Source organism: Caenorhabditis elegans, chromosome V (assembly GCF_000002985.6).
Source record: "Caenorhabditis elegans chromosome V".
Lineage (NCBI taxonomy): Eukaryota > Metazoa > Nematoda > Chromadorea > Rhabditida > Rhabditidae > Caenorhabditis > Caenorhabditis elegans.
This window is the reverse complement of record NC_003283.11, coordinates 7,496,714-7,517,356: the sequence shown is the minus strand read 5'-3', so window position 1 is coordinate 7,517,356 and position 20,643 is coordinate 7,496,714. Positions and strand designations below refer to the sequence as shown.

The 20,643-nt window shown below is 34.6% G+C and overlaps 6 protein-coding genes, 2 non-coding genes and 3 pseudogenes across 11 annotated transcripts; 6 read left to right on the top strand and 5 right to left on the bottom strand.

The window, feature by feature from the left end:
* Positions 1-3: 3 nt before the first annotated feature.
* srb-18 (Serpentine receptor class beta-18) lies at positions 4-2,118 on the bottom strand. Its single transcript, NM_072534.4, has 6 exons — positions 1,984-2,118; positions 1,742-1,933; positions 1,086-1,307; positions 843-1,039; positions 259-445; positions 4-214 (listed from the first exon to the last, which is right to left on the bottom strand). Exons 1-6 carry the CDS (start codon positions 2,110-2,112, stop codon positions 50-52), a joined length of 1,092 nt encoding a protein of 363 aa, NP_504935.3. The 5' UTR covers positions 2,113-2,118; the 3' UTR covers positions 4-49.
* Positions 2,119-3,630: 1,512 nt separating this feature from the next.
* On the bottom strand, positions 3,631-5,592 carry nhr-171 (Nuclear receptor domain-containing protein). The gene is made up of 6 exons (NM_072533.3): positions 5,424-5,592; positions 5,110-5,220; positions 4,646-4,996; positions 4,320-4,424; positions 4,023-4,275; positions 3,631-3,920 (listed from the first exon to the last, which is right to left on the bottom strand). The coding sequence occupies exons 1-6, from the start codon at positions 5,514-5,516 to the stop codon at positions 3,673-3,675; spliced, it is 1,161 nt and encodes a 386-aa protein (NP_504934.2). The 5' UTR covers positions 5,517-5,592; the 3' UTR covers positions 3,631-3,672.
* Positions 5,593-6,749: 1,157 nt separating this feature from the next.
* On the bottom strand, positions 6,750-8,363 carry nhr-172 (Nuclear Hormone Receptor family). The gene is made up of 5 exons (NM_072532.5): positions 8,280-8,363; positions 7,731-8,084; positions 7,579-7,683; positions 7,244-7,496; positions 6,750-7,002 (listed from the first exon to the last, which is right to left on the bottom strand). The coding sequence occupies exons 2-5, from the start codon at positions 8,058-8,060 to the stop codon at positions 6,755-6,757; spliced, it is 936 nt and encodes a 311-aa protein (NP_504933.2). The 5' UTR covers positions 8,061-8,084; positions 8,280-8,363; the 3' UTR covers positions 6,750-6,754.
* Positions 8,364-8,690: 327 nt separating this feature from the next.
* Positions 8,691-10,488, top strand: str-31 (Seven TM Receptor). Its single transcript, NM_072531.2, has 4 exons — positions 8,691-9,658; positions 9,724-9,915; positions 10,129-10,306; positions 10,355-10,488. The coding sequence occupies exons 1-4, from the start codon at positions 9,092-9,094 to the stop codon at positions 10,441-10,443; spliced, it is 1,026 nt and encodes a 341-aa protein (NP_504932.1). The 5' UTR covers positions 8,691-9,091; the 3' UTR covers positions 10,444-10,488.
* Positions 10,489-10,889: 401 nt separating this feature from the next.
* On the bottom strand, positions 10,890-10,962 carry C04F2.t1. The gene has a single exon. It is a non-coding gene; the product is annotated as a tRNA-Arg (tRNA).
* A 449-nt stretch (positions 10,963-11,411) lies between these two features.
* On the top strand, positions 11,412-12,704 carry srh-267 (annotated as a pseudogene). Its single transcript is given in 5 exon segments — positions 11,412-11,685; positions 11,916-12,009; positions 12,014-12,109; positions 12,166-12,396; positions 12,441-12,704. Coding segments are annotated over 5 exon segments (959 nt in total).
* Positions 12,705-12,985: 281 nt separating this feature from the next.
* Positions 12,986-14,517, top strand: srh-229 (Serpentine Receptor, class H; the record flags this gene model as incomplete). Its single annotated transcript, NM_072530.1, has 4 exons — positions 12,986-13,298; positions 13,574-13,764; positions 13,806-14,039; positions 14,257-14,517. 4 exons carry the CDS (start codon positions 12,986-12,988, stop codon positions 14,515-14,517), a joined length of 999 nt encoding a protein of 332 aa, NP_504931.1.
* Positions 14,518-14,683: 166 nt separating this feature from the next.
* Positions 14,684-15,823, top strand: srh-230 (annotated as a pseudogene). Its single transcript has 4 exons — positions 14,684-14,995; positions 15,047-15,236; positions 15,279-15,518; positions 15,563-15,823. Coding segments are annotated over exons 1-4 (1,003 nt in total).
* A 575-nt stretch (positions 15,824-16,398) lies between these two features.
* Positions 16,399-17,705, top strand: srh-221 (annotated as a pseudogene). Its single transcript has 4 exons — positions 16,399-16,710; positions 16,757-16,947; positions 17,168-17,407; positions 17,452-17,705. Coding segments are annotated over exons 1-4 (997 nt in total).
* A 523-nt stretch (positions 17,706-18,228) lies between these two features.
* srh-79 (Serpentine Receptor, class H) lies at positions 18,229-19,617 on the bottom strand (the record flags this gene model as incomplete). Its single annotated transcript, NM_072529.2, has 4 exons — positions 18,229-18,495; positions 18,544-19,056; positions 19,215-19,360; positions 19,406-19,617. The coding sequence occupies 4 exons, from the start codon at positions 19,615-19,617 to the stop codon at positions 18,302-18,304; spliced, it is 1,065 nt and encodes a 354-aa protein (NP_504930.1). The 3' UTR covers positions 18,229-18,301.
* 21ur-14915 lies at positions 19,419-19,439 on the top strand. Its single transcript, NR_069023.1, has one exon.
* Positions 19,618-20,643: the final 1,026 nt, after the last annotated feature.

Here is a 20,643-nt window from a genome sequence, read left to right as displayed (position 1 = left end):
GTTGACTTAATAAGAACACATAACATACAAAAAAGTTAAGAAAACAGATTTATTCCCATTGTGATTTCATCATTTCGAAATAATTAGAAGCACCTTCTACACCCATTGCTTTTAATCCAACGTGACTCGAAATTCGACTTTTCCGTAGAGCAGATGTCTTCTGTACACATTTAACTATTACCAATGGTACCGTAAAACAGTAGATACTCATTATCTGAAACAAAAACCAATGGACGAATCAACTATTTAGTGACTTACATATGACAAAGTAGCTATTGTCAATCCAACTTGTCTTGGCAGGAAATTATACACGAGGCGCATTAGTAAGGATGCCACTGAGAAAAGTGCCATGAGTGCTGCCTGAGTTCCAGTAGTACGGAAGAGAAATTCGGAGGATTCAACATCGACAGAAGCGGTGAAATGCCGAACAATATCGAAACGGCTACTGGAGCTCAAATGAGAATATTTATTAAACGATGTAATGTTCTTGGAATCAATCAGAACTTGGGATCAATCGTGGGCAGCTACTTGTGGAGATGTTGTGTATTATTTATTTTTGTAGCTGCCGGGAAAAAACTTTTGTGTAAAACCTCCACATAATTCAGTCATTTTTAAGGCCAAAACCTGTCTCAAGTTTTTCTGTAAGTCAATTAAAAAATCAGCCCAAACCTACAAAAAATGTTCAAACCTATCTTGACGTATGCTTGTATTTCTAATCCTATAATTGTTAAGCAATCAGTGTAGCCTTTTAGTTTATCATGTGATCTTACTTCGGACTGACATATTCTTGGAATTCTTGCATAATACTTTGATCTACCTCCAAAATGTATTTGAGAACTCACCCTTCTTCCTTCTTTTTAAAATGCCGAAAAAGACCAATTGAAAGGAAAAAACAAATGAAGTTGATTGGAAATACTGCGATTGTAGCCTTGGCCATATCTTCTACAGATGCTACAGGAACATTCAAACACGATAGGAGATATGTGTTTGGCTCTTCATTTCGATATACCCAAATTATGATTAAAGAAGAAATCACAATCTGCAATATTGGAAGTATTGCCTTTTTAGTTGTTCAGGTGACCAACCAATTGACAAATTTGAGCTGCCAAAATTAGTCTTTGATGCTTGGTATAATTCTTGTAATATGCGCATGCAAGACGATCGATATATATACAGTATGTGCAGATCGCCAAACCCATTGAGCAAAATGAGAAAGTGTATCGGAACGGTGCACAAAATGAAACTTTTTCTCGGACGAAGCATGGATCTGAGATATTCGCCTGGAAGGATTGAATGATATGGTAGATCTGGAAAGAATAGATATTAATTTTTTGCGAAACTGAAAAATAATTTAAAAAATTAAAATCTAAAGATGTTCAGGTAGAGGTAGCAATGTGCCAAAATGGTTCGACCCGCGACTTATGAATGCGAGTCGTCTTGCTGCCACCGCTGATTTTATACCAATGGGATGTATTTTATTATTATTTTTTTGTGACGTTTTACAGAAATAAAACTTAAAAAGTGGCTGTTCCCCAGATGAAAACAAGGGAGTTGAGTTTCTGCGACAAGATTACCGTTTCTGGAAAACTTGTTTCTTTTCAGGTATTGAAAAATTGTCTATTTACAGGCTGATGATCGATAAATATTTTAGTTTCTGTCCCAGTTAAAACATAATCATTTGAAATGCATACCGAGCTTTTTGAAAATTTGAAAGTATTGGTTACTTCATTCAAAAACCTACATGTAACACAATCATATCGATAGAATGAGCCACTATGAATAGCAACATGAAATCAACAAGTACTCGAACATTTTCCGGTAATATATGCCTCGACCGATACCTCAGAATGTATACTACAACTATTATTAAACCCATAAAGCTAAAGACTACGTGAGAAAATTGAGCAAGCCGGTAGTACCATGATGTAGCCGTCTGAGAATTATTCGAATTTTAGAATAATGGAAATTTTTTTGTATACTCACTTCTAAACTCATACAACAAGAATCCTGATAACATGTCCCATTTTTGGATATCCAATCATTATCACAGTTTTGAAAAATAGTTGGAACGACTGAACAAAGTCCAGCTGCATGGATTTCTTCTGATGTCATTTGAAAATCTGAATTTTTTAAAGAGAAATTGAAAGTTTTTGAATGGTGATATCATAATAACGTGGTTCACCAGAAAAACAAAATTATCTGGGAACAACTGAAGAAAATGTATAAAGCTTTCGTAAAGGCAGGAAGCAACAAATCATACTATCTATTTTACCGTTTTGGTGCAATACTTTAAAAAATATAGAATAAAAACTATCGAGTTCAAACGGAAATTAATACGGAATTGCTTTATTTCCTCTGAAGCGTTACAGCTACATTTAAAAAATCACTCGAAAAAATAAGAGAAAAGAAAAAAAAATTGTGTAGGTGAAAATAGAAATGGAATTGAGAAAAATTCAAAAAATTTCACAACTCGAGCTTCAAAAAATAGGCAGAACCTTTAAAAAACACCTGTTCTGAATGTGTTAGCTTCACCTTGTGAAGGACAAAAATCACTAGAAAACTGAAATCATATTATTTCTATTTGATGCTGTAAAAATCGGAAAAAAACTTCGTTCAGACAATTTTATTGAATCTATTGAGTGATGTTTCAATTTTTAAATTTTAAAGTCGTATTCAACATCAAAATGTTATAAAAACTTAAAAGTCAACTTCATCCATGGTAGGCAGGTACTTTTCATATCACAGATTTATGAACTGTGAGTTAGAAAAAAAAATTGAAAAATAAAATGTGCTCAATAAAAAACTGAACGTCGCAACAGAATGAGCAATCACCTTCGATGAGAAAAATTCACCTGCAAGCCAGAAAATGTCAATTATTATTTCTATATTATTGACGCCAGCAAAACACCGCCCGCCAGAAAATTATTTCTGGAATTTCCCAGACTCTCGAAAATAAGGGCGGTCAAAAGAGCAACGTTTCAATTGATATTGAGCTCGTAATAATTGAGTTTCCGGACTATGTCACTGAAAAAAAGTATCCTACGTGAAATCTGAAGGAAATTCAGGGAGTTAATAAGTAAAAAACAAACTGAGTTATAGAAAATTATGACGAAAAATTGAACTGTGAACAATTGAGAAGAAAACGACAAAGAAAGACTCTTATGAGTTTCGTTAAATTTAAAAATTGAAATCCAAAAGTCATAAAAAATTACAGAAATCAGGTTTAGGTAACTACTTTTTCCGCACCGTTGGACCAGAACTCCCTGCACATTTTTTGTGCTCCGTGTTGCTGACCTATAAAATGAAAACACGTGGTGAGGCAAATTCTCTAACTAGATTTCCTAAAATACTTCCTGTTAGAACAATTGAATACCTGAGGGTATTTCAAATTGAAATTTATAATATTTTTGAGTATTTATACCTTTGAAATAAAAATCTACATTTACAACCTTTTCACTGACAACTTTTTCAAGATTTTTTGTATACGGGCAACCGACATTGATCGAGGTCTGCAATCGTCCACATACACCTATTCCTATACTGTGGTAAATAACTGATTTCTGCAAGAGTACTGTAGAAATACGGCGGAGTACTGTAGGATTACTTTGCTGAAACATGAACCGCGTGCAATTTAACATTTGATGTATTTATTCCAAAAAAGTAAACAAAAATTCATATCCTATAAGTATCTGAGACAAGTTTCTTGACCCGAAAATCAGGTAGGAGAGCTTGAGTCATGATGCCAATGTACTGAATTTCTGATGTATTTTTTTGAACGATTTGATATAATGATAAGAGATCAACCAGACGAGATGGAGCACGATGCTTGTAAGTCAATTGGCAATATTGAAATAGCGCATTTGTGTACAGTTTTTGCCAGGAGCCAAGTGTACTTTTTGCCGAGTCAGACATGCTGTCTACTGAAAATTGTAGGTTTAATGTAATTGAGTAAGATGTGACCTAATTGCAGCTTAATTAATATCACAAAGGTTGAGAGGACTTGCTATAAATTAAAAAATTACCAGTATTGAAAAAGAATATCAGATTGAGCAGAACAAACTCCTCATTCGTGATTTCTAGCTCAATCAACCTTGCAATCACTTGACAACACACTCTACGCAGCAACTGTGGAGATGTATTCAATAACTTGACCAGAATTTCGGGAAGTATTTCTTGACCACCTGGCGTTACCATTTTGTCTCGTTTTTCTTTATATCCGCGCATTCCGCCACAAAATATATTCGATCTGAATGAGTTGGCTTGGAATAGTTTCATCTGCAAAGTTTTATAATTGGGATTAACTGAAGTTGTTTTAAAACCTTATCATCATTATTGAGTTTATCAATAAAATGAAACGATGTAAAATATTCAATTATGTTATAAGCTGCAAGAAACGACCACTCGATGGTTGTAGTTGTATGATCCTGATAATCAAAAATTGGAATTTTTAGTTGTGTACTTTTTTAAATTTCGTATTCTTAAATATAAATAAGATTAAAATAAAAATTTCAAACAAACTGAATCCCTATTTTTGTAGAAATTTGAAATTGTATAAATAACCATAATGTATTTTTCTTAATTTTTTTTTTACAAAAAAACAAAAAAATGATCACAAAAGATTTGCAAAATATCTTTTTTAACTCACGTTCTGCTCATGAACAACTATTGTATTCTTGCTCAAAATATCGTGAAGACTTGGATCCGTCGTAGTGTAAAATGTCATAAAGCGATCACAACGTTTTTCGTCTCGTAATTTCAAATCAGTCAATAAATTAGCTAGCTCATCAATTTTGTTATCTTTGAGCTCCAACGTTGTGTAGTTCGACGGGGGAAGCTTCATCCCCATTTGCAGGCATCGTTTGAACCGGCATGACCTGCACTTGAATCGAGTCCCCTTTGAAGTTTCATAGCAATTATTGATTTTCTTGCAATCGTATGATAGTTTTTCAATAATCATCCGGCGAAAAAACATTTTACATGCTTCACAGGAGACTGCCTGAATTAGAAATATTGAGTACCGAAATCAAAATAAAATCTTGCATTGAATTTACACAATTTAAAGTCAAAAACTTGTGTGAACGGAAAATTAGAAAATTAGAAAATACTTACCCCATAATATCTGGTGAACGCTGGGCGTCGGCATACAGTACATACTTTCTCAAAGTCATCCGAATCTCGCGTGATTGTAGCTGGTGTTTGCATATAATGATAAATATTGTCCTAAAAATAATTATAAATTGAAATGAAAAAAATCGTTTGATTAAATGAAAAAAAAACAGTCAATTCGAATTGAATCAAAATCAGTTGTTTTATCAAATTAAACGTTCAAGACGATATTGAATTTCAAAAAAACCACTCGACTTGGACTTTCAAAATAAAGGCCAACCTTTGAAGGTATTCCCATTGAGATTATCTCAACTTACAATCCGTCGCTGGGTAAAATGCAGCATTATAAAACGATAAACATCTGACACTTGTACTGATGCCTGTGACGTCGAATAGATATTAAAAGACATTGTAGTTTTTGTTTCACAGTACAGTGCTTTAGACCTATTGATATTGATAGACCTTTGTGGGATTAACCCATTTTTTGGTACATAATTCTGTGATGAGGGAAAAGAAACATATTGTTGTGTCGTGACGACGATAGAGAATAATAAGAATGTTTATTAGTTAAACCGGAGAAGTGTGGAATAATTCAAAATACAAGAAGAGTTCACAGTGACCCTTTGCTCACGTCGATAACTAGTAAAGGTTCACGTTCCTATCCAACACCTCCCCTCTTGTACGACAAAAACCACCAAAACTGCCTGGACTCGGAGCAGTGCGACGTCTTCCAGAGGCGGTATATCGACCTCTGTTGCGAGTGGCGGCATGATCAGTAATGGGAGCTGATCCTCGCACGACCTGTCGGCTTTGGTTTTGACGAAGAGACGATTCCTTAGTTTAGTAATGTAATAAACTACTCGTCTTCTCTCCTTGTTCGGCCTCAGTACACAACATTGGCGATCAGGATCATTGAGAGCTCACTGCATCCCACCGTACTTTATGGATAAGTTGGTTCAGAGAAGGGGAGAGGCACATGGTGTGCGCTCGGCAGATGGAGTCAAGGTGGACAGGAGCGACTTCAGGGAAGTTGAGAAAAAGAAGAAGGAATCGGGATCCTCAATTCTCGGAAGAGCGAAGCCGCCTACGTGTTCCGACCGGAATTGGACGCGTTGCACCTGTGTGGAGAAGGTTGGAGGAACAGCAAGTGTGAACAACTGAGGTACCATGTGCAAAGGATTGGCAAAAGAGATTGAGATGAGTTTGCCAAAAAGGTTTCAGGCACCTTATAGTCTTAGGAGAAGGTTGGAGGAACATCAAGTGTGAACAACTGAGGTACCGTATAGATGAACTGGCAAGATCCGGATGGAGGAACGGTCGCACTCGTGTGGTCCGTAAGAAGCCTCAAAGATGCAAGCCACTGACATGAAATATGAGGATCGCCCCCTTGTACCAGTTTTTGTTGGTGTGCGCTCGTGCAGTGAGCTCTCAATGATCCTGATCGCCAATGTTGTGTCGTGACGACGATAGAGAATAATAAGAAGGTTTATTAGTTAAACCGGAGAAGTGTGGAATAATTCAAAATGCAAGAAGAGTTCACAGTGACCCTTTGCTCACGTCGATAACTAGTAAAGGTTCACGTTCCTATCCAACACATATGCAAGCTATTTTTAGAATATAAACAATTCATCATTAATGTTAACATGTTTTATATCATATACGCATCGGAAACAAGAGTTTTAGCGCGAAACCCGGGGACAAAAGTTTGTAACATAATTCCAATGTATTTCATTTCGGAAGAAGTTTTTTGAATAATTTGACATAAAGATAAGAGATCTGCAAATCGAGATGGAGCACGACGTTCATATTTCAATTGGCAATACTCAAAAAGTGCGTTGGTGAAGAAGTTTTGATGAGAAGCCAAGGAGATCTTTGCGGATTCGGATAGGTTGTTGTCTGCAAAAAAGGACACCATTTGATTTTTAACTTTGCCGCATTTAATATTTGAATGTTTCACCACTAAGATCTAACACGGAAACTATGGGCGAAGAAAGTCAAGCATCGTCTAAATGAGGAGATTTGATTGGCCAAGTTCAAAGAGTCAGGTCACAGGCTACAAGCATTAAGAAACAGACATGAAATCGTATCGTTTTTTTAAAGAAAAGATAAAGAATTTAAAATAAAAATAACAACTTACCTATCCTCAAAAAGAATATTAGATTCAGCAAAATGAACTCCTCATTGGTCATCTTTAGCTCAATTATTATTGCAATAACTTGACAGCTTACTCGATGCAACATTTGAGAAGTCGTATTCAGAAGAGGGGCAATACCATCGGGAAGTATTGCTTGTCCAGTTGGGGTTACCATTTTACTCCGTTTTTCTTTGAAACCCCGCATGGCACCGCACAGTACATTTGCATTGAAAGTGTTACATTGGAATAGAAGCTTCTAAATTTTTGATCGATTTATTAAAGATGTGCTTGCACAATCTTTGTGTCCGACATCTACTTTTCGAATAAAAATAATTTACCTTATCGCTGTATTCCAAATTTTCAATAAAGTCAAACGTAGAAAAGTATTCAATTACGTTAAAAACCGCCAGAAACGACCATTCAAAAGATGTTACTGCATTTTCCTGAAAGTTTGTAATCAAAACCCATTATATAACTAGAATAAACTTACATTTTTATCATTATTCATTGTTTTTTTATTGATTAAAATGTCTTCAAGACTTGGATCGCTTCTCGTATAGAATGTCAAATGCCTTTCACATCTCTTCGCGTCTCGTAATATTAAGCCATTTAATAGTTTTTTGAGTTTATGGGCTTTTTGATTTTCAAGTTCTAAAATTGCATTGTTCGATGGGGGAAGTTTCATTCCCAACTGCAGACACCTTTTAAATCGGCACGCCGCGCATTTTAGGTGGTTGCTGTTAGTTGAAACTTCATAGCAGTTGTTCAGTTTTTTACAATTAAAAAACGGGTTTTCGACTATTGCTCGACGGAAGAACATTTTACATGCTTCACAGGAAACGGTCTGAAAAGTTAAAATTTTCACATTAAAAGTTTTATTATGATTTTTTTTATTGTCAAAATAGCAGTAGAATTTACAAATTTCCAGAATATTCCGCTAATCGGCAATTTCACTTGCCGGTTGCCAAGAACTTTTTATTGTCGCCCACATGGCTTACATAATTGGCTTTAGTTTGACACAAGTTTCGTATTGTCTTACCCCATAATATCTTGAAAAGGCCGGCCGTTTGCATATTGTGCATTTTTTTCGAAATTGTCATTTGTGGGGGACATGCATACAAGTCTGAAAAATTATTTTCAAAAAAATCGTTAAAAAAAAAATAAGTAAATAGATATAAGAACTAGTCAGATCAAATATACTTCAACAATGTTATCAAATTAAATCACGTCGTGATTTAGTTTTAGTAGGATCAAATTCAAATTCACTTCAATTTAATTCTTTGTTAAAATGATCTAGTTCAATTTTCAAAGACCAAAAAACATTGTATTCAAAATGAGGACACCTCTCGAGAAAAGAGAACGGCCGTCTATTACTACGACCCGTCGCAGACAAAAAGATGGGAGAGATGTCTACTAGCGACTGCGGTCAACATTTATCTATCTTCATACAATGATGATGTCATTTCTCACATCGTATAGGTGGCAACTTTTGATAATTTTTTACGGATTAAGAGACACCTTATCTATAAGGCGACAGTAACCTAGTGCACTCCTACTTACTATTAGAATTAAAAAATGGATTTATTATTATTATTATTGTTTAAGCCAAAATGTTGTGACGTCGGATTATTTTCAATTCCATTTCGACTAGCCAGGAAGAAATTTAACATGTGATGTCATTTTTCGTTCCATAAAAAATCCCTGTTCTTCCAGTGAATCACACGACATATATTGTACAAACAGTTGTATTCTTGAAATCCTGTCAAAACTACAAAAATTTGTGTTGTTTTTATTGGTAACATGGGAAGTCTATATAACTGGAGAGTTCCGAAGTAGTTTTTTCGTGAGATAATGTCATCACTTCCTTTATATGAAGCCGCAAATATTTTTTCGACGTCGGGATTTGTTGCGACAGTTTTTCTAAACTTAACGTTTATATTTCTAACCATATTTCATACTAAACGCATCGACACCACTTATAAAGAACTTCTAATAGTATTTTCGATTCTTTGCTTGATTTTTTCATTCATCGAAATGTTAGTTCATCCGTTCTTTCATTCCTTCAACGGAGGGCTCATAAATTTTAATATGGTAAAGTGGAAATGGCTATCCGAAGAACTGATAACATTCATCGTGGTATCTTATTCCGGACTCTACGCAACAATTGTTTCATTCTTCACTGTAATGTTTTTATTCCGATACTGGATAATGATGAGCAGTCCATTAGTTGGATTTTTCAAAGGATGGAAGCTCATAATTCTGATCAGTTGGTCCGTTGTTTTTGGTGTGTTCGGTGGAGGAACTGTTCTATATTGTGGTTGGATTGATGATTATTCACATGATTACATGAGAGATGTTATGCTAAAAGAGTATAATTTAGATGTTGATCATGTCTCCGGGTACACTGTTATTGCATATGTAAGTAACACTTTTTTCCATTGAGCATATCAATTTTGAAAAAAGCGCAACAAAAACTTTTTCAGGACCAAAATGGGAATCTCCGGTGGAAGAGTTTAGCAGTCACACTTTGCCTAATGTTCGTCATGGGAACACAATTTCTTATTGTTGGAATATGCGGCTTCCGTATGCATTTTAAAATGAACGAGCTGCTGAAAAACTTGTCAGAAGCTCATCGAAAACTTCAGAAACAGTTTTTCATGAGCTTAGTGTTACAGGTACGCAATATCAAATTAGAACAAATAAGGGTTATTCAAGAACTTTCTGAAAACTGTTTCGATACCCCATGGGGATTTTATAACTGGACTACATAAATGATAACTGCTAACTGGAGCAATGGTTTAAAAAAATCGTGTTCGAAGTGTGCATTTTTCTTTCTTTCTTCATAAAAAATTGAACAGAATACCAGCAGTTCCTATGAATCATTTCAGATAACTTCACCAACATTAACTTTCTACATCCCAGCTGTTCTCATCCTTACTGTTCCGTTTCTGAACCTCGAATGGAGTTTTCCAACGGGAGTTATAGTGTGCTCATTTTCCATCTATCCACCGATTGATAGCCTCATTCTAATGCTAATTGTTCCTGAATATAGAAATGCGATCAAAGGTAGTGAACTATAATAGATCAATTATTTATCAAATGATTTTCTTTTAGCAATATTCAAACGACCATCCACGATTCTGAACCCCAAAACTACAAATAGGAGTAGCACGGTGTTTTCACAGAGGAATGAAGTGGTTTAATTTGAAAATACAATTGTATTTATATTTATATAAAACCTTTGAGCATCAACTGTTTTTTAAGATCTAATATACTCTCGAAATTTATCAATCGATCCTTGGAATTTTTTGTTCCGCAAAGGCTGGCGGAGTTTACAAGCGTACGGCGTGGTTCAACTTTTATTTAAAGTTCTATAAATGGGACGTAGATGAATATTTCGAATGCTAAATGCAAAAAGAAACAGCAAAAAAGCTCTCAGCCCCGTCTTTCTCTGCTGAAAAACGCCGTTTAAGGATCGATTGCTAAATTTTGGCAGTATTTTTCCAATAACCTTAAACATTTGAAATGAATGCAACAGTAACTGTAACCATGAAAAAAACTAATTGGTAAGTTTATTTTAAAATGTATAGTATACCTTTCAAATACCCTCGAACTGAAGGACATTCGTTACTAAAATTTATAAAACATTTGACCCAGGCAGGGCTCGAACCTGCAATCTTCTGATTAGAAGTCAGACGCCTTATCCATTAGGCCACAAGGCCACGAATGAGCGCGCTCCCCAAGTGTCTACACGAGCAGAAACATGGGTTTTGAGGTCTGAACACTTTTTAAACTAACAGTAAAGACACTACCAACGAACTTCGAAAAAGCAATATATTTGATCTTTTAAGGTTCACAGATGAAAACAAAAAGCCCATATTTGATTCCAGGATAATTGCTAAACCATGTGGATTATGTTTTCGCCGAAAAAACGTATTAAGATTATTATCGGGCAGCTGAAAACCTCCCGTTATTCATAAAATAAGTCAAGTGACCACAAATTCAAAAAATGAATACTCCAACCTTTGTGACAAATACTCTACACGTGATAACCGAAATTTCAACTCTCCACCACGGGAAAATTTTTTGCGAATTTTTTCATCCCAAAAAAAAAGAAAAAAAAGGTCCAGAAAAAACAAACAAACATTTTTGTCGCAGTCACCGAGGATGAGTTCAACTCTCCACCACTGTCAATCCACTGTCAATACCATTTCATATATTCGGTGCCTACTGTATTCTGTTCAAGACCCCGAAAACAATGCGTTCAGTGAAATGGATTATGTTGAACTTTCATATTTGGTGCATGATTCTAGATTATTCGGTTTCTATACTAACAGTACCATATATTTTGTTTCCTGTGATGGGTGGATATCCATTAGGGTTATTGAGAGATTTAGGAGTGCATCCACCAATTCAAGTGTATTTTATAATGATTTTATTGACTGGTTAGTTTTTTTTCAAGATTGACATATGGTCTAAGCTTCAAATTTTTAAAACCACCAAATATTGTCTTTAAAACTTCCAAATCTATCCTTCCGTAAAATAAAATGTATATCTATGCGAATTGATTTTTTAGCGCCTTTCAAGTTAACTTTTACAATATCTACGCGCATTTTTCTTCTAACTTTTTTACTCGAGCTATTCTTTGAGAATTAAAAATCTAAACAAATTACAGAAATAGTTGTCACAATTATCACAATATTCGAAAACCGATTCTTCCAAGTTTTTGCTGCTAATTCTACATGGCGTCATTTCCGCATACCATTTCTAAGGATTCAATTATATTTTTGCATCACTCTGGCCTCTCCCAAGTTTTCTACACATTCCTGATCAAAATCTCTATCTACAGCGTTGCCACAAGCAATGGAGGTAGGTCAAAAGCATACTAAAGTTTCTTAAGAAGAATGTTTCAAACTTTTCTTAAGAAACTATCAAATCTGCCAGAATATGTACGGGAAGAATCCATTTATATAGTGGCTATTGATCACCGGGTTTTAGTCTATCCAACAGTAGCTGCTGCAGTATTCCTTGGTAGTGAAGCTTATCTGTTCACTATTAAAATATCATTGTGCATGCGAAATGCAATGAAAACAACCAAATTTTCGCAGGTCACTCTAAATTTACAAAAAAAGTTTCTAGGAGCAATCTATATCCAGGTGGATTCATTGGGCGAAATTGACTTTAAACCTAAAACCTTCAGGCAGCAGTTCTCCTCCTGATCGTTCAATTACCAGCAATTTACATATGTATCTCTGTATTGTTTGACATCTACTGTCAGACGGCCAACAATTTTTGCTTTATTACATTTGCAATACATGGCCCAGTTTCCACAATTGTAATGTTATATACACACAAGCCTTATCGGGATTACTGTATTCATTGTTTTATAAATATGAAATGTTGGATTCTCTGCTCACCAGAAAGAGAAAGTAGTTGGAAGATAACTCCTTCGCTAGCTGTGTAATAATGTTTATATAAAGTTGAATTTTTGGAATGAAAGTTTATTGTGCGAAAATGAGCAGCCGACATTTGTCAAGGTTGCACAAGCTGTAATATACCACAAACGTGAAACGAGTTACTCACGCAGACATAAAGACGTGCCTGCTTTCCAGAAAAACTTTAAACTGCTTTCCACATATAACTTAAAATGTCCTGCTTATATTGACAGGTGAATTTAAATTTCACAAACTAAAAATGTTACCTTCTCTCGCTTTGAAGCTTACTACACTTTCATAAAATCCCCAAATGAATAGTTGTCTCTCAAATTCCCAATACCTCGCAAACATCGACACCTACAAAAAAGTGTTCCATATCATAACAGTCATCGAAGTTCCAATCCATATTTATGGGGCATGGTGTGTTATGTTCAATACGCCGGCAAACATGCTTTCTGTGAAACCCTTCTTACTATGGACCTATTTTCTTAGTGTGACCGTTGATTTGGCCATTAGTTTTGTCTCCATACCATATGTCATGTTTCCGTCTTTTTCTGGATACGCCTTTGGAGTTGTCGGGCGTGCAGATATATTGATTTACGTTGACTTGGTTTTGATAGCTTGTGAGTTTAAAAAAACGTAGGAAGCACAGGGTGTGGGTGTGGAGACATTATTCATAGTACAAATACATTACTTACTGTGGTACCAAACAAAAAAATCCTAGCGTTCTAGAATGCTCCTTTTGCAAGTAGTTCCGACAAAATTTTAGAACTTTTCATCGAGTTTATGTTCGAAAAATAAAAACTCCTGCTTGAAACCATTTGTACTGGAGTTCAGGATGCAACTATAAAAGTTGAGAAACAAATAAATGCAAAGTTGTTGAGATAATATATTTCAGTTGTCGTCATGTCAATAATAAGTGCGTACGAAAATCGATATTATATTCTTTCGGCACGAACAAGAAATCCTTGGTGGAGCAAAAAGCGGAAATATCTATTAATTTTTAACTATATTTCTGCTGTCTTATACGTATGTCCCATATTCCTAAATGCCCCCGATCAGGAACGCGCTGTCGGTAAAGTTTCTGAAGTACGTTAATTTATATTGATCTGAAAAAACTAAAAGTTCAGATTTTGAACTGCACCGCTGAGCCCTACATAGATGACCGACGACTTTTCGTGGCAGGTCTTGACTTCAAAATTCCATTTGTTTGTATTATGTTTGAATCTTTACTGGTTGCAATTGAAGGTTTCACTTTCCTGATTTTGGTCGTCAAGAAATTGATGAGTACAACCCAAACATCTACATTATCAATACGAACCCAATCTCTACAAAAGAAATTAGTGAAAGCAGTTGTACTTCAAGTAAGTTACACGGACCGTACGTCATATTCAAAAGTTTCAAAAAAGTTTAAACATTGTTTCACAACCAATAAGGAGGGTCAAGAGTTATTAAACGACGTTCCAAAATGGGTAGCTTCAAAACAATATTTTAAAGCTAAAAATCACAGAGCCGTGATCATCTTATTTCACTGAAACTATTTTCTAATTTTTAAACGTATCTGAAAATAAATATTTTCAGTCTATTGTACCTATTGTGGTGATAGCCATACCTGTTTTCGGAGAGATGATATCTACTATTTTTGACTATAGAAACCAGAATTTGACCAATTTATGTGTTATAATAGGCTCGTCTCATGGAGTACTTTCTACAATTGTCTTGGTATTTATTTATCAACCATACCGAAAAGCCACGTGGAATTTATTGACGTTTTTCTGCAAGAGGAGGAAACAATTGGCGTTGAATAAAAAATTTGCTGCAGTTGGAGTTATAAAAACGTAACAGTATAAGTACACACTTTGAAGAAGTATGTGAGACTTCAGATTTTCCTAGACATTCTGAGTAACATTGACAGGTGATTGAATAATCCTATGCTCTCTGATTTTATTTACCTCAATTCAATTTATATTCTCACTCAATTACCTCGTTTTTTTTCATTCCGACCAACATGAATAAATGTGTTAGCAGTTCTAATTTTCTTGGTGACCCGGAAGATTACAAATTTGCATTTCGTGTATTATCATGTGTAGGCATACCAATCCATATCTACGGTGCATGGTGCATCTTTTTCAAAACGTCAACTAATATGCTTCCTGTCAAAAAATTGTTGTTATGGACCCAATTCTTGGGTGCACTTATGGACTTAAGTATTAGCACAACTTTGATTCCATACACCTTATTACAACATTTTCGTTTTATTCATTGGGATTCATTGGATTTGTTGAAATTCAGGTGTTTCTTGTTTTGATAATAGCCGCATGTAAGTTGCTAAGCACTTGAGAGTGTGAAATTTGCAAATTGGTTGATTTAGGGACTGTTATGTCGATATTAAGTGTCTACGAAAATCGATATTATACTTTATTCGGAAAGCATAACAACATGTGGTGTGCAAAGTTCGCAAGTATTTTCTAACTTCAAATTACATTACTGCATTGCTATTCGTCATGCCATTAGTTTTAACCATTCCAGATCAATCTGTTGCATTTCGGAAAATTGCGGAGGTTGGTTCTTACTTTTTGGTTAAAAGGCACGTAAAATTACAAAAACTTCCTTGCACCCCTGATGTTTCTATTGAAAATCGACAAATTTTTATTGTAACAATTGATGAAAGGCTTAGCATGATATGCTTTTCATTCATAACAGGTCTACTAACAATTGAGATCCTCCCTTTTCTATTCATAATTCTTGTCAAATTGATTTACTCTGGAAAAAATAAAAATTCGAAATTTTCGAATAGAACTCAACTACTCCAGAAGAAGTTTGCGATCGCTCTAATTATTCAGGCAAGTTCTACCACTTTTATCAAATTCGTTCATATATATTTCAGTCCTTGATTCCTATTGCTTTACTTTTGGTGCCTGTTATTTATGTACTGGTAACTGTGATAGTAAACTATCACAACCAGTCATTTGCTAATCTTGGCGTTGTACTAGGCTCATCTCATGGAGTATTGGCAACAATTGTGATGGTATTTGTTCATCAACCTTACCGGGAAGCGACTGCAAATTTGTTTTGCTGTTGTTCACGAGATTTTAAGAAGGCAATTCATTGTTTTAATTGTGCAGTCGGTGGTTTGGCACAAACATGATGTTTCGTTTTTGTTAAGAAATAAATTAAATTGAATATAACTGGTTTTTAAAAAAACATTTCATGTAACAATTCCACGAAAAGTGGTTGTCACTCAAGACAGGTGCATTAAATAATTAATTTCCTTTGAACCTACGTAATATTTCTTGTTATTAAATAATTCTTTAGAATGTGGAACAGTTTACAGAAAGACTCGAATTAGGCCAAAAACCAAGTTTATTACGAAACCAATTTAAAAATTTTCAAGAAACGTTATGGCGGTTCGAAGTTTGAACAAACGGGATGAACTCATTTTAAATCACTAACAATACCAATACTCAACCAATAAAATCTCAACCGTTTCATTGTGCATTTGGTGATTTGACATTGACAAGATTTCATATGACTACATTTTTTCTTTTCTTTTTTTTGGAAGTAAAATAATATTTTTTTGAAATTGGTTTTTTGAAAATGTTCATAGTCAAATTGGCGGGGAAAAATTTGTCACTCAAGACAGGTGCATTGAATAATCAGCGGTCATTCAACTTATTGCTTTTTAATTCCGTTTTCCAGTCACTTACTTTATTTTCTCTCAACATGAGCGGCTGTGTAGCGAACTCCCATTACCTCGGCGACCCAGAAGTTTTCAAATCCGTATTTCGCGTCTTTTTATGTATAGGTGTTCCTATTCATACTTATGGATCATGGTGCATACTTTTCAAAACTTCATCTAGCATGCTTCCTGTTAAAAACTACTACTCTGGAACCACATCTTAGGCGTTCTAATGGATTTAAGCATAAGCGTAGCTTTCATACCATATCTTTTACCTCATACTTTTTCAATTTATGCTTTGGGAGTTATTGACAACACAGAAATTCAAGTGTTCATAGTTTTAATAATTATTGCAAGTGAGGGTTCCGGTTATTTCAGACTAAAAATTATCACAAGTTTCAGTGGACGTAATGTCGATATTGAGCATTTTTGAAAATCGATATCATATATTATTCGGAAAGTATAGCAACCCGTGGTGGTGCGAAATGCGAAAATATTTTTTGTCTGCAAATTACATGTCTACCGTGTTCTTTGTTTTGCCAATGGCTTTCACAATTCCAGATCAATCCATTGGTTTGCAAAAAAATCAGGAAGTATGTGAATAAATTGTAGTAAAATTGAGTAGTTGTTTGTGACACACTCTAATATTTTTAGAGCTGACCCGGTTGTAAGCGCCAAGTAAAAAATATGAAAGCTACCGTATTTTTTTATTAAAGCGGTATGCCGTAATCATTTCCGGACTACCCCCGACTTTCAAAACTATTTTCAAAAACAAAAAAAAATTCAAAAAAAAAATAACAGCACTATTTTAAGCATCTCTCTTGTGTTCCGGAAAGTTCAATATATAATCGTCAACTTTTTGTATGTGCTTTTGATTTGAGACTAGCAATGATTTCTTTGGGGTACCAATCGTTATTATTGTCGTTTGAAATTATCACATTTTTGGTCATAATCATCACAAAATTGTTCCGCCGCGGGAAAAGTAGTACCGCTAAAGTATCAAATAGAACTCAAATTTTACAAAAGAAATTTGCCCTTGCACTTATAATTCAGGTATCTGTTTAACTTCCAATTCAAATTACGACACTAACTTACAGACTTCCGTTTCAATATGTTGTCTTATGGTGCCAGTTATTTTTTACTATCGGGCTTAATATTTGATTTTGGCAATCAGAACTTGATTAATTTGTCTATTGTAACTGGTGCAACCCATGGGATGTGGTCTTCTATTGTGATGATCGGTGTTCATCAACCTTATCGTGAAGCCACGAAAAATTTGTTTTACCGCTCATCTCAACGGGATTCGTCCATATTAGTCAGCTGTGCAGCCGTTGGCTTGAATCCTAATTAATACTCTTCTTTACTAATTTCCACAACACAAATTGCTTGATATTGCCATTGTTGCTTTATTTTCAATTGTAACTGTGATAACAAATGTTCAGCAAACAAACACTTTCTGTAATTTCGGTAATTTACCAAAAAAAGGTTTTGGATTGTGTTCAAGCAGGACTGTTAACCGTGTCAAATTCCTACTAACAAAATTTTTAGTGAAGATAAAAATTGAGTAATTTTCTTTTTTTATCGCAAACACAACAACGAATTTTTGAAATTATTTTTCATTTTGGCTCCATAGAAATGGTTTTAGCATTCTCCCCACTTGCGATACACTATCTTTAATGAAAGTAGAAAGATAATTACGCAACGTTGAAAAATCACCTGTTTCAAAAAGCCTATAAAATACATTGTTAAATGTCAACAACCTGTGTTGGAAAAAAATCTTGACAGCTAATAGAAGCAGGTGATGTTAATACTGAGTACATCTTATATTTCTTTGATATTTTGTTAGATAGACTAAATATTCAAAACAATCAAATAATAAATTCTCTTATAAATAACAAAACAATTGGAAAAACAACTCAATGATCTAACTACAAAGAAAAACATTGTTCAGGCTGTTACATGAGTCGGAAATACACTTGCTTTTCGTGTGTTGAACATTGATTTATTTTGAAGATCCACGGCATTAGACATTCCGAGTAGTGATCGAATGAACTTTCGATAAGGTTTGTGAATGGTCAAAACCACTAAAGTTGATAGTAATCCATGGATCGAGGCATAAACAACCGAAAAATTGGTTAGCGCTGAAAATAAAATTTTCGGTTTTAAAAGAGCAAGTTCACTGAACAAACCTTGATTATAATACCCCGAAACTACCGAAAAAACCAGAAAAACAAAACTGGGCAATAAGAAGAGTATTGGAATGGATACTTGAAGCATGATACTCCCAAAAAATGCAATTTGCAACTTCCTAGTTTTCTTCGACGTAAATCCATTTATAGCAAAGTACAGGTAATGCAAGCAGCAAATAATAAAGAATATCATTTGCAAAATTTCAAAAGACACTCCTAATACACATGCAATTGCCAACAAATTGATATACGTCTCGTCAATCACTAGAACGAACATCCCGGAGGCCGTAAAAAACTCCTCGGTAGGACAGGGGATTGACTTCAAAATTTGGAAAAGCGCGGAAGATTGGTCTTCAGGTACAAATTGAAATATTAGCATGGAGAATGAAACTGCAATAAGAACACGGGCAGAGTAATATATGAATTTGAATAGTTTTCCAGTGATCCGAAATCTGTTGGATGGAATTGAGTTATGTCGGTTTTCTAACAGAATTGTCATCGACATTACCATAACTGAAAATGAAACTTTGAAATTAAGCGAGTTATCCACTTTATCTCTAACTATAAGCCAAAACATCAATGCGCAGACTGAGGCTTTAAAGATAGGCAGGCTCGTTGACCTAAGTCTGTCTACCTCATGCCTATAAACTCTCAAAATATCTTTCACTCACCATAAATACCCATGATTCCGAACCATATTTGCACTGTTACAGGAATCTCCAAAAATTGTAGTAAACCGACTGGAAATCCAGCTACCGCCGGAAAAATTAGGTAAGGAGTTATCAGGGCACTTATGAGAATATCTACGAAACATGACCTGAAAATCAATACGTTTTCGTATAATATGTAAAATATCATTTACCAGAAATGCATGTTGAACAATGGCCATCGATAATGAGTCATATAAACGGGGGTCTTACTCAGAATACAGTAGCCTCCAAATACATGAAATGGAATTACAACTCCCGTAATGGAATGAGATGTAACTGCAAGATCTTCCCAGGAGCACAAAAAGCTCTCACACTTGGAACATTTTGTGTAATTTGTGAGATAATAATCATGAAGATAAGACATCACTCGAACAACGAGAAAAACGTTTTTTTATTTCGTTTCAAATGAAAAAGTTTGAAAACTAATTACTGTTGCACGTGTAACTTGATTTATGGCTGCCAGACATCAACGTTTAACGCGACAGATGCAAATTTTGAAAACATTAGCGACGATCAAATGTTTAGCAAAACTGGTGATATGTTTCAAAAATTTGAAGAAAACGTGGATTTCTGAGATTACAAGAGTAAATTAATAGATCTCTGATATATACCTAGATAAAAACTATACACATAAAACGAATGTAAATTGACTACATAAAATAAATCAGAAATTCGATTTATTAATGTGTCTCTGACTTTCTGTGAAGGGTGAAACATAGTTCTAGGGGGTTTTTTTTTGTGAATGATAGAGAATGGGCCAAAAAAATGACGGTAAAAATTTGAATTCCAGCTCAAATAAATATAAGGTCAAATCTATTTTTATAAAGAAAACTTGATAACCCGACTTCTGACACATAAAATTTTACCTAAAATTAATAATTTTATACATATAATTTTTTATATCTGAACCAGTCGGAGCACGCGCTGAAGCGCGTGCTCCGACTGGCATACTCAAAATTATAATTAAATTCTAAATTTTCTAACCCTTCTCTAAGAGAACGTTTTTTCCCTTTTTTCTGGAAGTGTTCGAGCAACATAAATATTAAATAACTAAGTTTTAAGCAATTTAAACTTTAAAATTTAAAGTTTCCTGGAACTATTTCTAAATTTCTTGAACGTATAGTTTTCTCCACGTTCTTCTAATCAAATGAAATTGTTTTCCGGTCCTTACCGAAAGTTTTCGGCGAGCGTTTCTGGGAAAATTTAAATGAAAATAATACCAAATTTCTATAAGAACGAAACAGATGAAAAAATTTTCCTAATTCTATATTAATTTTTCTAAATCAGAAAATCGATTTGTCACCTAGTTAATTTTTTTTCAGAAACCGTACCGATTCCGTGCGCGTCAAAACATGTATTTATCATCGATCATAAAAGAATCAATTGATTT

What these genes read in the sequence shown, in the direction of transcription:
- srb-18 (NM_072534.4), bottom strand. Translation starts at nt 2,112, where the DNA reads ATGACATCAGAAGAAATCCATGCAGCTGGACTTTGTTCAGTCGTTCCA. An exon ending in CTTGTTGTATGAGTTTAGAA is followed by an intron (nt 1,934 to 1,983) that starts GTGAGTATACAA and finishes AATAATTCTCAG; the next exon opens with ACGGCTACATCATGGTACTA. An exon ending in CAATAGCTACTTTGTCATAT is followed by an intron (nt 215 to 258) that starts GTAAGTCACTAA and finishes TTTTTGTTTCAG; the next exon opens with ATAATGAGTATCTACTGTTT.
- nhr-171 (NM_072533.3), bottom strand. Translation starts at nt 5,516, where the DNA reads ATGTCTTTTAATATCTATTCGACGTCACAGGCATCAGTACAAGTGTCA. An exon ending in CGTTCACCAGATATTATGGG is followed by an intron (nt 4,997 to 5,109) that starts GTAAGTATTTTC and finishes TTTCTAATTCAG; the next exon opens with GCAGTCTCCTGTGAAGCATG. An exon ending in GATATTCTTTTTCAATACTG is followed by an intron (nt 3,921 to 4,022) that starts GTAATTTTTTAA and finishes TACAATTTTCAG; the next exon opens with TAGACAGCATGTCTGACTCG.
- nhr-172 (NM_072532.5), bottom strand. Translation starts at nt 8,060, where the DNA reads ATGTTCTTCCGTCGAGCAATAGTCGAAAACCCGTTTTTTAATTGTAAA. An exon ending in ATTTGGAATACAGCGATAAG is followed by an intron (nt 7,497 to 7,578) that starts GTAAATTATTTT and finishes TCAAAAATTTAG; the next exon opens with AAGCTTCTATTCCAATGTAA. An exon ending in AATATTCTTTTTGAGGATAG is followed by an intron (nt 7,003 to 7,243) that starts GTAAGTTGTTAT and finishes CCTTTTTTGCAG; the next exon opens with ACAACAACCTATCCGAATCC.
- str-31 (NM_072531.2), top strand. Translation starts at nt 9,092, where the DNA reads ATGTCATCACTTCCTTTATATGAAGCCGCAAATATTTTTTCGACGTCG. An exon ending in TCATGAGCTTAGTGTTACAG is followed by an intron (nt 9,916 to 10,128) that starts GTACGCAATATC and finishes GAATCATTTCAG; the next exon opens with ATAACTTCACCAACATTAAC. An exon ending in ATATAGAAATGCGATCAAAG is followed by an intron (nt 10,307 to 10,354) that starts GTAGTGAACTAT and finishes ATTTTCTTTTAG; the next exon opens with CAATATTCAAACGACCATCC.